The sequence below is a fragment of the Heterodontus francisci genome, chromosome 5 (genome assembly GCF_036365525.1).
Source record: "Heterodontus francisci isolate sHetFra1 chromosome 5, sHetFra1.hap1, whole genome shotgun sequence".
NCBI classification, from domain to species: Eukaryota; Metazoa; Chordata; class Chondrichthyes; order Heterodontiformes; family Heterodontidae; genus Heterodontus; species Heterodontus francisci.
Window position 1 is genome coordinate 88,897,316 of NC_090375.1, and position 16,797 is coordinate 88,914,112.

The following is a 16,797-nucleotide window of genomic DNA, read 5'->3' on the forward strand; positions in this document are numbered from 1 at the left end:
TGGTCTCCTTTAAGGAAGGATGTAAATGCGTCAGAAGCAGTTCAGAGAAGCTTTACTAGACTAATACCTGGAGTGGACGGGTTGTCTCGTGAAGAAAGGTTAGAGAGGCTAGGCTTGTATCTGCTGGAGTTTAGAAGAGTAAGAAGCGACTTGATTGAAACATATAAGATTCTGAGGGGTCTTGACAGGGTGGATGTGGAAAGGATGTTTCCCCTTGTAGGAGAATCTAGAACTAGGGATCACTGTTTAAAAATAAGGTGTCACTCATTTAAGACAGAGATGAGGAGAAAAATTTTCTCAGAGAGGGTCGTGAGTCTTTGGAACTCTCTTCCTCAAATGGCGGTGGAAGCAGAGTCTTTGAATATTTTTAAGGCAGAGGTAGATAGATTTTTTACAAGCAGGGGGTTTAAAGGTAATCGGGGGTAGGTGGGAATGTGGAGTAATCAGTTCAGCCATGAACTTATTGAATGGTGGAGCAGGCTTGAAAGGCTGAGTGGCATACTCCTGCTCCTAATTCATATGTTCATATAGCTTCACCACACCACAAGGACTGATAAAACAAGACTGTTGGACAGAATCTCTGTCATGCTGATCCCAAACCACTGGTTTACTAACCTTTGGCACCAGCAGTAAAATTGTTCACCTCTATCGTATATGTAGCATAATGACAGCACAAATTTTAACCAATTGTATTGTAGAAACATAAGAAATTGTATATTATGGCTGCCTTTGACCATCTAACTACCAGAAATTCAAATCCTGAAAGATCAAGGAGTTTTTTGCCTCCCAGCCTGCAATGATTAGATCATTTTAGACTATTAGAGCATTAGCTCCTTGAGTTGTTACATAGCTGTTTATTTTTCACTTTTATATAACAAACTTGCCCCAAGACCACTGCAAATGTCTTAGATGCAGTTAGATATTGTGTTGGGGGGACTCTAGATTTCTATGAAAGCATGAGATAGATTGGGCAAATGGACCCTCTTATCTTTGAATCATCTTATTATCTGAATGTAATCTTTGTAATATAAATACACAATTAGATCCTTACAGATTGTAATACATCACCTACTTTAACATTAATGTCATATCTGCAAACATCCTCCCATGCTGTCAATTTAATTGTAACTAGACAAAGCCTGTCTTCAACGTAGTTCTTCAAGTTTTGATGAAATAATTTCCTGTTCTATTGCAGGTGCTTTTTCAGACTGTTTGCAAATACTGAGAGAGCTTCCATTTTATTTCAAATTAAACTGTCTCCTCAGTGAATCAACTGAAATGTGAATTACTCTCAGTCTATTTGTTAAGTCCCTTTTATTTTTCTTCTTGTATAAATTCCTTCTCTTCACCAACATCCCCGTGACTATCTTAGCTTCTTTGCTTAAGAGCGCATTTCCATGGGATGAGTTTCTCCATAGTAAATCTGCCAGGAAGCACACTGGTGTATGGGAAAAGAGCCATTTCTAGCCCATTTTTCCTCTCAACCCCAGGTAATTTGGCTGAGAGCTACTGAATTTCCCCTAAGGGATTCCCAAGAACCTCAGTCTCCTCAAGGACAGGCTAGTTCCCTTCATTATAGCTATTGAAATGGACTAGAGGATTATCGGGAATAAAATATCTATTTTTGATTTGCAAAATAGCCTTAACAAAGCTGAATTATGGTCTATCAATACTTCTCTATCAAGCATGTCTACAAGATTCCATACATTATACAGCAATATTGAGGGGAATGTTAACCTCCCCCCCGCACCCCCCCCACCCCTCCTGCCAAAACAGGTTGATTTGGGTGGGGTGGAGTGTTAAAATTCAGAAAATGAACTCAACCCACTTCAAACTCACCCACTTCCAGTTCTAACAGAGACAAGATGGGGTTGGGAGAATGGGGGCAGGTGACAATCTGCTTTCAGGAGGTGGGGTCTCATTTAAATATTTTAATGAGGCTCTTTTTTTCTCCATTTTAGATTTAACCCTGTTCAGCTGGGATTCCCAGGCCTCAGGAAACCTGGAAGTTAAAGGGAGATGAAGACTGATGCATGGAAGAGTTAAGTGCCTTCACAGCACTGCCTGTGGGCCAGGAAGAACAGGAGTGCTTCCCCTTGATGCACCAAGCTAACCAGCTTCTGCCCTGACCGGGCTATTCTGATCCGACCCCACCTCCCCCGGTCTTACCAATCCCTATCCCTCCCTCCACTGCAGTTCCTAGCAGCTGCTTCCAATAACTCCCTGATTTTTCTGATCTGTCCCCACTGTTACTGGCCACCCTTAATAACCCTGACACCGGACTCCGATCTTCACCCTCCTTCCTCCTCCGGCAACATTGACCTCCGGTCTCCCCCCACAACTCCACCCTCCAATCTCCACCAACCCTGACCTCTGATCTCCCCCCCAACTTTGTTCTCCAAACTCCCCTAACTCTGCCCTCCAGTCTCTGTGAACACTGACCTCTGATATCCCCTCACCTCCTCCCTAACAGTGGCCTCCAATCTCCCCAACTCCGCCCTCCAATCTCCACTGGCACCAGCCTCTGATCAGCCCCTTTAAATTCATCCTCCAATCTCCAATGACATCGGCCTCTGATCTATCCCTCCAACTCTACCCTCCAATCTCCACTGACACTGGCTTCAGATCTCCCCCCGCCCCCACCCCCCCCACCGCAATCCCACCCCTCTATTTCTGGCGTTCCCTATCTTCTTTCCACTACATAGTTGCAGCCTTATGCCGAAGGCCGACATGCCCAACAGACAGACAGCCTCTTAATCTGGCTGGCTGCCATCAGGAAATGGAGACAAAGATGTTGATTAGACCCTGCCATTAAATTTGGCAGGATCTGAAGGAAGCATGCTCTTCCTGATTGCACAAATGCAAAAGTGCCACCACTGTTCCCTCCTTGCTTCCCTGAAAATATAAGGGCCATTATATCCAAGGTGAATGTGGAAAATAAACTGTAAATCTGGAAATTCATTGGAGTCCTTTACTGCTTTGTTTTCTCCCTGATTACAAAATTGCTGGGTCATATTTCCACAAAAACAAGAGAAAACCATTTCAGCTGATCAATCATCTTCATTCTATAGCCCTTTGATATACTCTACTCTCTGCCCCTTTTACACTGTCCTGATATTTGCAGGCCTCCCAGAGTACATGCAGAGAATTGGGCCTGTGCATGTAATAGGGTGCCTCATTTCCATAGAGATACCCCAGTGTAGGGTCCCCAGTGAAACTTTGAACTATAAGCCTGCCCCCAGACTGCAGGGGAAAATGATACATAGAAACATATGACAATAACGGACAGGGAGAGATGCATTGGCCCATACAGCCTGTCCCACGCAACATCAATGTCTTGTGCATTACAACGTATGCACTCTCCACCCATATCATGCCAGCCAAAAGCCATGTAATAAAGAGTTTGCAGAAAGTACACAAGGACAGTAAAGCCAGATCACAATCTGAAAGAGCTGAGGCCTATTGGGGAAACTATTGGTAGTATCAGGTATGATTTTAGAAAATGAATGCATGATGATGGTAGCAGGATTTCTTCAGAAAATTATCACTTCTACTGGTCAGTAAACAACTCCTTTACATGAATTACACTAACTCAAAAACACCTGAGAAGGCAGATCAGATAAAAGTTGTCTTACGTTCTGTTTTCCAACAATATTATCAAATGGAAGTTCAGGACTCCAGGAACCTTCAGTAAATGTTGTGGTGCTATTTCTTCTGTCACAAGATGTACTGGATTCTTTCATAATGTCTTCAGGCAAAGTCAAGAGGCTTTCTTCTGGTTGCTTTATCAGATATGTTTCAATGTTGTGTTTTCTCAGAAACTCATTTCTCTCTTTTCCATGCCCTTCTTCTACCTCATAATCACCATTTAGACAATCCAGCGTTGCCTTGGAAATGTGAATCCTCCTGCAAACAAGCAGATGAAAGAAAACACATTCAGATCCCACCAAGAAACCATCCCTCCCAGAAACCTTAATAACAAGAGCATTTATTTTATATTTATTATGAGACAAAGAACAAATTGCTTATGGCTTGTTAAAGGTCATGATATCTACCCAGGGATTCCGCCAGACTCAAGTTTGTTTGCAATATCAACATCCCAGGACCAGACATCAAATTGCCATTTCCGAAGCCCGAGCACTCCACAAAGCACAGATCCAGAGTGTATTCCTATACGCATGTCAATCTCATGTTTTGTATGGACTCTCACATATCTATCCAAACAAAAAGAAACAAAAATCACAGAAATTTTCAAACATTGAAACAAGTAAGCTGCTGTAATCTTAAAATTATGCTATGCAAATGCAAATGGATAGCACCTTCATTGAAACAGTGGTCAGAGCAATATGTTAAATGTTCAATGACTAATTTCCACACAACATAATTTTAACACCATTCTAAATTAAGGGTCAATTTTCCACTTGTGCACACCTGCTGGAAAATCACGGGCTGCACACTAGCAGAAAATTTACCTTTTAATCTCAGCTTTTTAGAGTTTAGGCATGCCTTTTTTAACATTTGGTTAATAAATGTATATAACAAAGTGCTTAACATTTACTACAGAAAATTTTTGAATTTTTTCAGCGTTCAGTGTCCTCTTAAATGTTACTGATGTCTTAACTGCAGTAACCTGCTGGATCATTGCAGATACCAAATGCACATAAATTGATCATGAAGATACAAGAGGGATTTTGAACTGGCAAATCATTACAATAAAAAATCTTTAACCTGTTGCCTATGCGATTTAAAATACAATGGTGGCATTCTGCTGCATTTTAAGTGCCAGTTCCTTTCTCACGAGAGCATGATTAAATGCCAAACAATGAATCTTATGAAGAGTTCTTGTTCTCAAGACAACTGTCTTCCCCCAATCAAATGGCCACAGATCTGAGTAGCAGCACTATCTGCTCAGAAAGGTGTATTCAGGTCTCGACAAGGTACTAACAGTGTGCTGCACCTTGGTGAAAGCAAGTATTCATAGCCCATCTTGCCATATCTGCAAACACATCTGTTGTTTGAACTTGAAAAGCCATTAGCCACAATTTTGGCAAAATTGGGAGACTGGACTGCAGCATCTTTTTAGTTGAATAGTGCACATAATAGTGCATAAATAAGGCTTTGGCGTTTAGAGGCAGAAGAGGAAAAGCTGGGAATAAACCATAGAACCATAGAAAAATTACGGCACAGAAGGAGGCCATTTCAGGAAGAAATATAAATATTTTAAATATTCCAACATGCTTTTCTTTGCCGAATCTAATCCATTCAAATCTATGCAATAAAATAATATCACATACTGGGGTTATTTTCAACTTCACACTTTAGGCGGTAAGTTGGCAGAGCAGATCGTTCACCCAGTATAGAACCTGTCTGATTTTCATTTCCATTGATTTTAACATGTATTTATGTCGCACCTTTAACATCGAAAACATGGAGAAGGAGAAAAATAGACACTGAGAGCTAAAAATTGGCTTATCTGTTTATTGGACACGGAGTTCACAATTTGCAACCAGTCCATGCCAGATCCGTGGAGGTGGGTAGGATGTAAAGTTGGTGCTGCCACCTCATTACCATGATTGTAGCATAGGGCTAAGTGCCTGCGGTGCTGATGGCTGCCTCTGTAGTCTACAGGGGGGCCATGCAATGTTGTGCTAATAGTATGTGGTGCAGCCAGCCTTCTACTCTTAAAGGCAATCTGTTCTTCTTAAAGGGAAGCTGCACTAAATAATATTGCTGCAACTTAAAACATGGAAAATGGAACACTAGGGCAGAGAGAAGAAGCCAGGGTAATGGATGTGGCACTGGAGATATTAGTGGCGAAGGTGGGCAGGAGGAGAGACACCATGGCTCCATGGGGAGGCCAAGAGGCCCTCAAAGACCAATCTCAGAAGGGATTGGGAGCAGATAGCCAGGGAGGTCAATTTGAGTTTGGGCTCAAGGACCTGGCAGCTGGGCCATGCGAGCTCTAATGAACAACCGCAGGTGGTCAAGATCAGTGAATGCATCTTCACATTGCGTCTCGCATTTACCACACAAGAACCTCTTACGTTTCTCATTGCACCACACCTCCATCATTCTGCCAGCAGCACTCCCTGGCACTCAGGACTCACGCCTAACATCAAGATACTCCACCTCAAACCCACACACTTATCAATGCTGCCAGCCTCACATTCAGTATTCACTGCCTCCACATTCCTCCAGTTATTCTGTTATGGCAGGCACATCACCCAAACACAGTGTGAGACAATCATTGACATTCTGACTTCTGTCTTGCAGGGCAATAGAAAGGACCAGAACAGAACTGGCAGGGGGAACAAGGATGTCGGCATCTCCTGAGTCTTACAGAGGAGGTGACTCTCAGCATCATGGGGCTGACTATGACAGAGCCCAAGTCATCCGGCATCACTCAGAACATTGAGGATGACAATACGCTCCTGCCTTATGCCCCTTCTCAACCCCTAGTTCACTCTCATCCTGAGATCTGGCATGATGAGCCAGCTGCTGATGGTGTGACCATAGAGGTCTTGCTTCCCACCCCACCCCTCTTCCCTCACCCAAACTTTGCCTACTGATTTTCTGTTTTCAGATACCCAAGAACTGCAACCCACCCAGGCACAGCAGCCCAAATAGGAAAAGAGAGAGCAACAGCACAGAATTATTAAAGAGGCCCCGTCACTTGATCTGACACTCGTGGGGACCAGCTCAGATACTGTCACTGCACGTACCTTGGAGGCTAGTATAGAGTTGGGATCTGCACATGGTGATTCATCTGGGCATGAGTGGGCTGCAGCCATACTGTGGGTAAAGGATGATTCATTTGCTAGTTCACTGAATGGCAAGGTTGCAGACAAGTTCTGCTGCAGAGGACTCAGATAAGTACCTCGATGGTGTGGAATACAGGAGAACGCTGATGGACATGCACACCGAGATGCTGGGTGCATTGGCTGGCCTGCTAAGCAGCTCCTTTAATGTCAAGCAGCATTGAGGAGTCTGGCACCAACTTGGTAGAGGGCATCGGGCAGAGCTTGCCCTCTTCACAGCCTCTGTTCCAACTTCCTGTCACGCTGCAGACCCGGAGACCCTCATACATGTTGCAGCCTTTGTGTGGACACAGTTCTTCTACTCCTCTGCTATCCCTGTGAGGATGCAGCAACATTCCCTGCCAAGTCCAGGAGCTCATCACAACACCTCCAGAAACACTCCACAGTACCTCCAGGTACTATGCAATAGCAGATGTTCTTCAAACTGGCGTTAACTGCAAATTGGGTGCTTGGCCCTTTAAATAACACACTGATGGAGGATCTATCTTGCAGTTTTTTTTTATTCATTCATGGGATGTGGACGTCACTGGCTATGCCAGCATTTATTGCCCATCCCTAATTGCCCTTTAGAAGGTGGTGGTGAGCTGCCTTCTTGAACCGCTGCAGTCCATGTGAGGTAGGTACACCCACAGTGCTGTTAGGAAGAGAGTTCCAGGATTTTGACCCAGCGACAGTGAAGGAACGGCGATATAGCTCCAAGTCAGGATGGTGTGTGACTTGGACGGGAACTTGCAGGTGGTGATGTTCCCATGCATCGGCTGCTCTTGTCCTTCGAGGTGGTAGAGGGCGTGGGTTTGGAAGGTGCTGTCTAAGCAGCCTTGGTGCATTGCTGCAGTGCATCTTATAGATGGTACACACTGCTGCCACTGTGCGTCGGTGGTGGAGGGAGTGAATGTTTGTGCATGGTGTGCCAATCAAGCGGGCTGCTTTGTTCTGGATAGTGTCGAGCGTCTTGAGTGTTGTTGGAGCTGCACCCATCCAGGCAAGTGGAGAGTATTCCATCACACTCCTGACTTGTGCCTTGTAGATGGTGGACAGGCTTTTGGGAGTTAGGAGGTGAGTTACTCAAAGAACAAAGAACAGTACAGCACAGGAACATGCCATTCGGCCCTCCAAGCCTGCGCTGATCTTGATGCCTGCCTAAACTAACACCTTCTGCACTTCCGGGGCCCATATCCCCCTATTCCCTTCCTATTCATATATTTGTCAAGATGTCTCTTAAACGTCGCTATCGTATCTGCTTCCACCACCTCCCCTGGCAGCAAGTTCCAGGCACTCACCACCCTCTGTGTAAAAAACTTGCCTCGCACATCCCCTCTAAACTTTGCCCCTCGCACCTTAAACCTATGTCCCCTAGTAACTGACTCTTCCACCCTGGGAAAAAGCTTCTGACTATCCACTCTGTCCATGCCGCTCATAACTTTGTAAACCTCTATCATGTCGCCCCTCCACCTCCGTCGTTCCAGTGAAAACAATCCGAGTTTTTCCAACCTCTCCTCATAGCTAATGCCCTCCAGACCAGGCAACATCCTGGTAAACCTCCTCTGTACCCTCTCCAAAGCCTCCACGTCCTTCTGGTAGTGTGGCAACCAGAATTGCACGCAATATTCTAAGTGTGGCCTAACTAAGGTTCTGTACAGCTGCAACATGACTTGCCAATTTTTATACTCTATGCCCCGACCGATGAAGGCAAGCATGCCGTATGCCTTCTTGACTACCTTATCCACCTGCGTTGCCACTTTCAGTGACCTGTGGACCTGTATGCCCAGATCTCTCTGCCTGTCAATACTCCTAAGGGTTCTGCCATTTACTGCATACCTCCCACCTGCATGAGACCTTCCAAAATGCATTACCTCACATTTGTCCGGATTAAACTCCATCTGCCATTTCTCCACCCAAGTCTCCAACCGATCTATATCCTGCTGTATCCTCTGACAATCCTCATCATTATCCGCAACTCCACCAACCTTTGTGTCGTCCGCAAACTTACTAATCAGACCAGCTACATTTTACTCCAAATAATTTATATATACTACAGCCTCTGACCTGTTCTTGTAACCACGTTATTTATATGGCTATTCCAGTTCAGTTTCTGGTCAATGATAGCCCCTGGGATGTTGATAGTTGGGGATTCAGCGATGGTAATGCCATTGAATGTCAAGGGGAGATGGTTAGATTCTCTCTTGTTGGAGACGGTCATTGCCTGACACTTATGTGGCGCAAATGTTACTTGCCACTTATCAGCCCAAGCCTAGATATTGTCCAGGTCTTGCTGCATTTCTACACGGACTGCTTCAGTATTTGAGGAGTCGCGAATGGTGCTGAACATTGTGCAATCATCAGCGAACATCTCTACTTCTGACCTTATGATTGAAGGAAGGTCATTGATGAAGCAGCTGAAGATGGTTGGGCCTAGGACACTACTCTGAGGAACTCCTGCAGTGATGTCCTGGAGCTCAGATGTTTGACCTCCAACAACCACAGCCATCTTCCTTTGCGCTAGGTATGACTCCAACCAGTTCAATGCTTGTTCTTTACCGAGTGATGCATAAATTTGTTAAATCGATATGTGCAGTACAAATTAGGAAATTCACGTCACATCAGCCAATAAGGCGGTGTAACATCAAGGTAGCACCAATTCAGTTACTTCTTGTGCCTGCAGGGCAACCGCACGGGATATGACAGAAGCAGCTGGTGGCTCAGTGTGCACCTCCAGGAGGGCACAAGGCTTATGTAACACAAGTAAATCAACTCCTAACTCCCCAAAGCCTGTCCACCATTTACAAGTGTGATGGAATACTCTCCACTTGCCTGGATGGGTGCAGCTCCAGCAACACTCAGGAAGCTCAACACCATCCAGGACAAAGCAGCCCACTTGATTGGCACCCCATCCACCACCTTAAACATTCACTCCCTCCACCACCGACGCACAGTGGCAGCAGTGTGTACCATCTACAAGATGCATTTGCAGCAACTCACCATGCCTCGTTCGACAGAACCTTCCAAACCCGCAACCTCTTCCACCTAGAAGGTCAAGGGCAGCAAATGCATGGGAACACCACCACCTGCAAGTTTCCCTCCAAGCCACACACCATCCTGACTTGGAACTATATCGCCGTTCCTTCACTGTCGCTGGGTCAAACTCCTGGAACTCCCTCCCAAACAGCTCTGTTGGTGTACCCATACCCGATGGACTGCAGCGGTGCAGCTCACCATCACCTTCTCAAGGGAAATTAGGAATGAGCAACAAATGCTGGCCTTGCCAGTGATGTCCACATCCCATGAAATGAATAAATTAAAAAAAAAATGCCACTGAAAACCAAATTCAGGACTTGATTCTTTGACAGAGTGTTAGAGAGGCAACTGAAATCATGGAAAAGAGGCAGCAAGACATAACCATTTAGGCAAGGAGTTACAGAAAGTAAGGATAAATCAGCTGAATGCTGTGCCACCAGTACAAAATCAAAATACTACAGATGCTGGAAATCTGAAATAAAAACAGAAAATGCTGGAAATACTCAGCAAGTCAGGCAGTTCTGGCACCAGTGAAGGGGTGGGAGGATGCATGGAAGACAAGAGGCCAGTTTACATATGTGGCTTGGCAAATTCATTTGCATTAATTTAGAACTCCCGTTCGTAAACAGGAGAAGCTGCACTGAGCCTCTCACTGAAAGTTTAACTAGAGCATCTGATCCTCAAAAGTACTACTTTTTTGTCGTTCTTTGTACTTTCAGATTATTTAATGTTATTTTATGGCACATCTAAAACAGTGATTGGTTCTCAAAGCCAAGAGCCCTTGTTCTGCAATGCCAGAAATATCTGTGCTGGGATCACTGATAGTGTTGGCTGGCTTGGCTTAGGACTATAAAAGGATGACCACGTCTGATTTTGTGAAGGCAGTGGCTCCTACTAATTTTAATAGGCCCTTTGCAAGTAAAATTGCAGCTATGTGCAAAAGTACTGCATTAATAAAAGAAGCAACTGAAAGTCTTCCAATGCAAAAAAGGCCTACCATAGCAAGAAGATTTATGCATAAACTAAAAGGCAGAACAAACCAAACTTTGTAACCAACGTTCAAAATTACAGTGCAATTAAAAAAAAACAGATTTATACAAGCTCAGATAGCAAAATATGAACTCTTGCCATTTTTGTTTACATCTCCAATGAAGCTTCACAAAATTGTGAGGAACTTAATATTAAATAATAAAGAACCTACAAATATATAGTGCTTTTTACGACCACAGGATGTCGCAAAGTGCTTCACAGCCAATGAAGCTAATACCTTCGGCAGCCAACTTTGCACAGCAAGAACCCACCAACAACAATGAGGTAAAATGTGCAGAGAATATGCTTATGGCGATATTGGTTGAGAGATAAATATTGGCTAGGACATCAGGAGAATTCTCCTGTTCTTCTTGAAAAGCGCCATTTTACATCAACTTGAGAGGGCAGATGGGGCCTCGTTTAACACCTCATCCAAAAGGCATCACCTCCAACAGTACAGCACCACCCTGGTCTGCACTGATATATCAGTCTAGTTTATATGCTCCAATTTCTGGAGTGGGGCTTGAATCCCCAAACTATTAACTGAGAAGCAAAAACACTACCACTGAGCCAAGACTGACACTTTATAATCAATCTACTACAAATATGGGCTGAATTTTATTGGGGCGCCGCCATCTGTGGCGGTGCCCTTTGAACTCAGCAACATACCCGCATTCATTGGCCGTTGCTGAGCCCCGCGATTAATATCGCGGGGGCTCATTAGAATCACAGCATCGAGCTGCCCTCCCCATATTACATGGGGAGAGGCGGTACATTCAGCACAGTGAGAGAGTCTTTTACAGCTGTGCAGCAGATGCTGGGGCCCTATTTAAAGCGTCCCAGCACCTACTTCCTGACAGCTGTCAAAGAATACTTACCTGACTGCTGAAGAGTGGGGCTGCTGTCAATCTGGCAGCAAAACAGAAGGTGCTGCAGAAACCCAACAGGTCAGGCAGCATCTGTGGAGAGAGAAGCAAAGTTAATTTGTCCAAAGTTAACTCTGCTGCTCTCTCCACAGATGCTGCCTGACCCGCTGAGTGACCCCTGCACTTTCCGCATTGCTGTCAGATACTTAACCTGCTGTGTCCCAGTGTCCTGTGAAGTTGCGATCCTCTTCTCCCACTCATGTGTAACATTCCTTCTTGTAGGTGTGCCGCACCTGGGTGAATAATCTTAAATTTGCACATTCCAGGACGTGAGACTTAAATAGACCATAAAAGGTATTACAGAGGTTTACACAGAACACACTGACACAAATGGGAATGCACAGGTGTCACAGCAATGTTAATACGTCTTTCACTAAATGTTCCTCACCAACATGTGTGTCCTTTTCTCTGTGTGAATGATGTATGCCAGTATGTAGCGCCAATGTCACATCCCTTTGCACCGTTGGCCCTTCAGAAGAGCCAACGTATGCAATAACATCATTGCCATGCCACCATTACTCATGAGTGTTTCCATGGATTCAGTGACATGGACATTGGCTCAGTCAACTACTGCCTCTAATGGTTTACACAGGGATGCTGCAGATGTAGACTGGTGCACAGCAGATGAGCGAGGGTGATGTGTGGCTTGCAGAGCTCATGTCGGTTCCTATGGAGCAGAGGGCCTTTGTCTGATAAGCCACTGCTGTACATCCCGACCTCACTGCTAGCCCTGCATGCAGAGCCTGGGTGCCATCTGTCCTCCCACGCATCTTTCATATTGTAGGTCCTCAGCGTCCTCATAGTCCGAGGTGGAATCTTGTTGACGTCTCTCCTCCTCATGCCAGGCCTGCCCCTTATTGGGTGCATAGTTGTGCAGAACAGCAAAGAAAGGAGCTGGCCTTTTCGGCCGGTAGTACAGGGCATCACCCTATCCACACAGGCATTGGAGACGCTCTTTCAGCATGCCGATCTCCTGCGCAATGGTGGATCTTGTAGCTCAGTGGCTGGCATTGTATCTCTCCTCTGCAGCAGTGGTGGGGTCTCTCACTGGTGTCAGGAGCCATGTCTGCAAAGGATAGCCCTTATCTCCAAGAAGCCACCCCTCCATCTGAGCCAGTTCAGTGAACATGGGTGGCAGCCGGGACTGGCGCAAGACCCAGGTGTCATGGCAGCTGCCTGAGAAGCGGTGACACATTCGCTGCAAATATCTGTGGTGTTCACATACCAGCTTCACCCAGATTGAGAGGGCTCCTTTAATGGTGACGTCTGCAGGTGGTAGCCTGGCAGTAGGCCTGATGGCCACATGAGTGCAGTCTATGAACATTACAACCTATGGTTCTCCGGCAATGGTGCCAGAACCAATGATCCTCTGGGCCTGGCTGTGAGAGTCCGTCCTGAAGCAGACATACTCACTGGCCCTCCGGTGCAGGGCATTGGTGACCTCCCTGATGCAGTGGTGCACTGCTGACTATGTGACCCCACAAAGGTCTCTGGTGGGCTCCTAAAAGGCTGCAGAGGCATCAGGTTTGAGAACCGCTGCCACTATGAGGATCAAAGGCATGGGATGTCCACCGGAGCCAATGGGCTGCAGGTCATCCTTGAGCAGGGCACAGTCGTGTCATCACCCTCTCTAAATGCGCAATCTCCTCTGGCACTGGTGCTCTGACATCCGATGGCATGTTATGTGGGGCTGTAGATGCATGGCAACCGTAATGGCGAGATCCCCTTGGGGGCTGCTGCTCACGACCAGGGGCCTCTACGTGGATCACACCTGCCAGTTGATATTACCTCTAGTGCATACAGATCTTCACATGCAGAGGATCACACAGTGTAGGATAAGCCATACCTATTTCCATGTGATAAATAAAGTTGAACCCTGCATGTATTCGAAGGTTCCTAACAGGGCATGGATTGGTGTTGACGGGTACATCAGCTGCTTTCCTGGATCAACTATGTGGCATGCCATGGCATTGCCCATCTTGGCCGACACTCAGAGTGGCACAACATGACCACATCAAGAACCTATCAGCTGATTCGATTACCCCCACCACCCATAAAACCTTAATGCTCCTGCCCTTTCTGGCACCCTCCCCACACAAAGGGTGCCTAATGTGCCATTGTCCCCTCACAAAACAGGGCGTACACTGTTAACGGAGGGATGGTACATGGTACCTCCCTTCATGCCAGCACAGTTTTCCCTCCAGTAATCTCCCTTCCTTTCAGAATGCAGGGTAGACCCCTGTATATCCCCCCTTTAAGAAAGCAGAGTTAGATCCCTGTGTATGCCCCCTCCCTCCTCCCTTCGGCAATGCAGAGTGAGGACCCGCCGGCTTTTCAGATAGTGAACGGGACGGCATGTGACGGCCTGTTCAACGAAAAATCCGGCAGTGTCGGTGGAGAGGCGGCGGGCTACATAATCAGCATAGTTAAGTAAACATTACCATATGCTAATTGTGGTGCGGCCACCGTGCGGCGGGGGTGGGGTGGGGGCTGCACCGAGTCCCGCTGCCACCGGCAAAATGCGGCGAGCCCATCTCAATGTCGCAGGTCGAAGCAGGCCTCTCCCTGCAGCATTTTACCGGGTCCTGCACCGTGACCCGCGGTGTCAAGGCGCTGGTAAAATTCAGCCCTATATCTAAATGAGAAGGTGAACAAAATAGATGTTTTATTGATTCAACTTACCTGTGTAATAAAAAAAAGTATCTCAATGTTTCTTGCATAATTTAGCAAGGGGAATTGCCATTAAATCTACCATTGGCATCCTCTGCTGGAAAATGCAAACCAAACGAACAAAGTCTATTCAGCATGTTATTGTTCACTGCACATTTAACCAGTACATCCTACCATCTTTATTATCACACCATTAATAAGTGAAAATATTAAATTAATGTTCAGTCCATTGAAAATATAAAATCTATTTAGATTCCTAGCAAAAACCCATATTTAGTATGTTTAATCATTTCAGCAATTAAACACAACTTTTACTGCATTTGGGTGGCACAGTGGCGCAGTGGTTAGCACCGCAGCCTCACAGCTCCAGCGACCTGGGTTTGGTTCTGGGTACTACCTGTGTGAAGTTTGCAAGTTCTCCCCGTGACTATGTGGGTTTCTGCTGGATGCTCCGGTTTCCTCCCACAGCCAAAGACTTGCAGGTTGTTAGGTAAATTGGCCATGGTAAATTGCTCCTAGTGTAGGTAGATGATAGGAGAATGGTGGGGATGTGGTAGGGAATATGGAGTTAATGTAGGATTAGTATAAATGGGTGGTTGTTGGTTGGCACAGACTCGGTGGGCCAAAGGGCCTGTTTCAGTGCTGTATCTCTAAATAAATTATAAAAAAAGAAAGACTTGCATTTATATAGAGCCTTTCATGACCTCAGGACATGCCGACCGCTTTACAGCCACTGAGGTACTTTTGAACTTTAGTCACTGTTGTCATAGAGTCGGACAGCATAGAAACAGGCCCTTCGCTCCACTGTGTCCATGATGACCATAATGCCTATCTATACTAATCCTACCTGCCTGCATTAATTGCACATCCCTCTATGCCTTGCTCATTCAAGTACCTGTCCAGATGCCTCTTAAATGTTGCTACTGTTCCTGCCTCCACCACCTCCACTAGCTCATTCCAGATAACCGCTATTCTTTGTGTGAAAAATTTACCCCTTTGATCCCTTTTAAATCTTCTTCCTCTCACCTCAAATCTATGCCCTCTAGTTTTAGTCACCCCTCCCATGGGAAACAGCCTCTGGCTATCTACCCTGTCTATGTCTCTCATAATTTTATATACCTCTATCATGTCCCCTCTCAGCCTCCTTCGCTCCAGGGAAAACACACCCAGCCTATCCAATCTCTCTTTATAACTCAAGCCCTCCAAACCAGGCAACATCCTTGTGACTCCTTACTGCAAACTCTCTAGCTAATCACATCTTTCCTGTAGTGCGGTGACCAGAACTGCACACAGTACTCCAAATGCGGCCTAACCAACGTTATGTACAACTGTAACATGACGTCCCAACTCTTGTACTCAATGCCTCGGCCGATGAAGGCAAGCATGCCATACGCCTTCTTCACCACCCTGTCTACCTGTGTTGCCACTTTCAGGGAACTATGTACTTGCACCCCAAGGTCTCTCTGCTCAACAACACTCCCCAGGACCCTGCCATTCACTGTATATGTCCTGCCCAGGTTTAACTTCCCAAAATGCATCACTTCGCACTTGGCTGCGTTAAATTCCATTTGCCAATCCCTTGCCCACTTTCCCAGTTGATCTATATCCTGTTGTAACCTTAGACAACCTTCTTCACTGTCCACTTTACCACCAATTTTGGTGTCATCTGCAAACTTACTAATCATGCCCCCTATATTCGCATCCAAGTCATTAATATATATGACAAACAACAGAGAGCCCAGCACCGATCCCTGCGGCACACCACTGGTCACCGGCCTCCAATCTGAAAAACAACCCTCCACTACCACCCTCTGCTTCCTATCACCAAGCCAATTTTGTATCCAATTGGCTAGCTCACCCTGGAATTTTCTGGACTAGCCTACCATGCGGGACCTTGTCAAAGGCCTTGCTAAAGTCCATGTAGACAACGTCCATTGCCCTGCTCTCGTCAATCCTCTCGGTCACCTCCTCAAAAAACTCAATCAAATTCATGAGGCATGATTTCCCACGCACAAAGCCATGCTGACTATCCCTAATCAGACCATGCCTTTCCAAATGCATATAAATCCTGTCTCTCAGAATCCCTTCCAATAACTTTCCCACCACTGATGTAAGGCTCACTGGCCTGTAGTTCCCTGGCTTATCTCTGCTGCCCTTCTTAAATAAAGGCACAACATTAGCTATCCTCCAGTCTTCCGGTACCTCACCCGTGGCTAACGATGATACAAAAATCTCTGCCAGGGCCCCAGCAATCTCCTCCCTTGCTTCCCATAGCATCCTAGGATACACCTGGTCAGGCCCTGGCGATTTATCCACCTTAATGCGCTTCAAAACCTCCA

General features: G+C 45.9%; 1 protein-coding gene across 1 annotated transcript in view; it reads right to left on the reverse strand.

Moving 5' to 3' along the window:
- adcy8 (adenylate cyclase 8 (brain)) overlaps positions 1-16,797 on the reverse strand; it is a 131,945-nt gene that overhangs the window by 79,268 nt on the left and 35,880 nt on the right. The window contains exons 6-7 of the mRNA XM_068030851.1: positions 4,056-4,214; positions 3,636-3,906 (exon numbers count right to left, since the gene is read on the reverse strand). Of these exons, the coding sequence (XP_067886952.1) occupies positions 3,636-3,906; positions 4,056-4,214 (430 nt within the window). The remainder of the gene's footprint in view (positions 1-3,635; positions 3,907-4,055; positions 4,215-16,797) is intronic.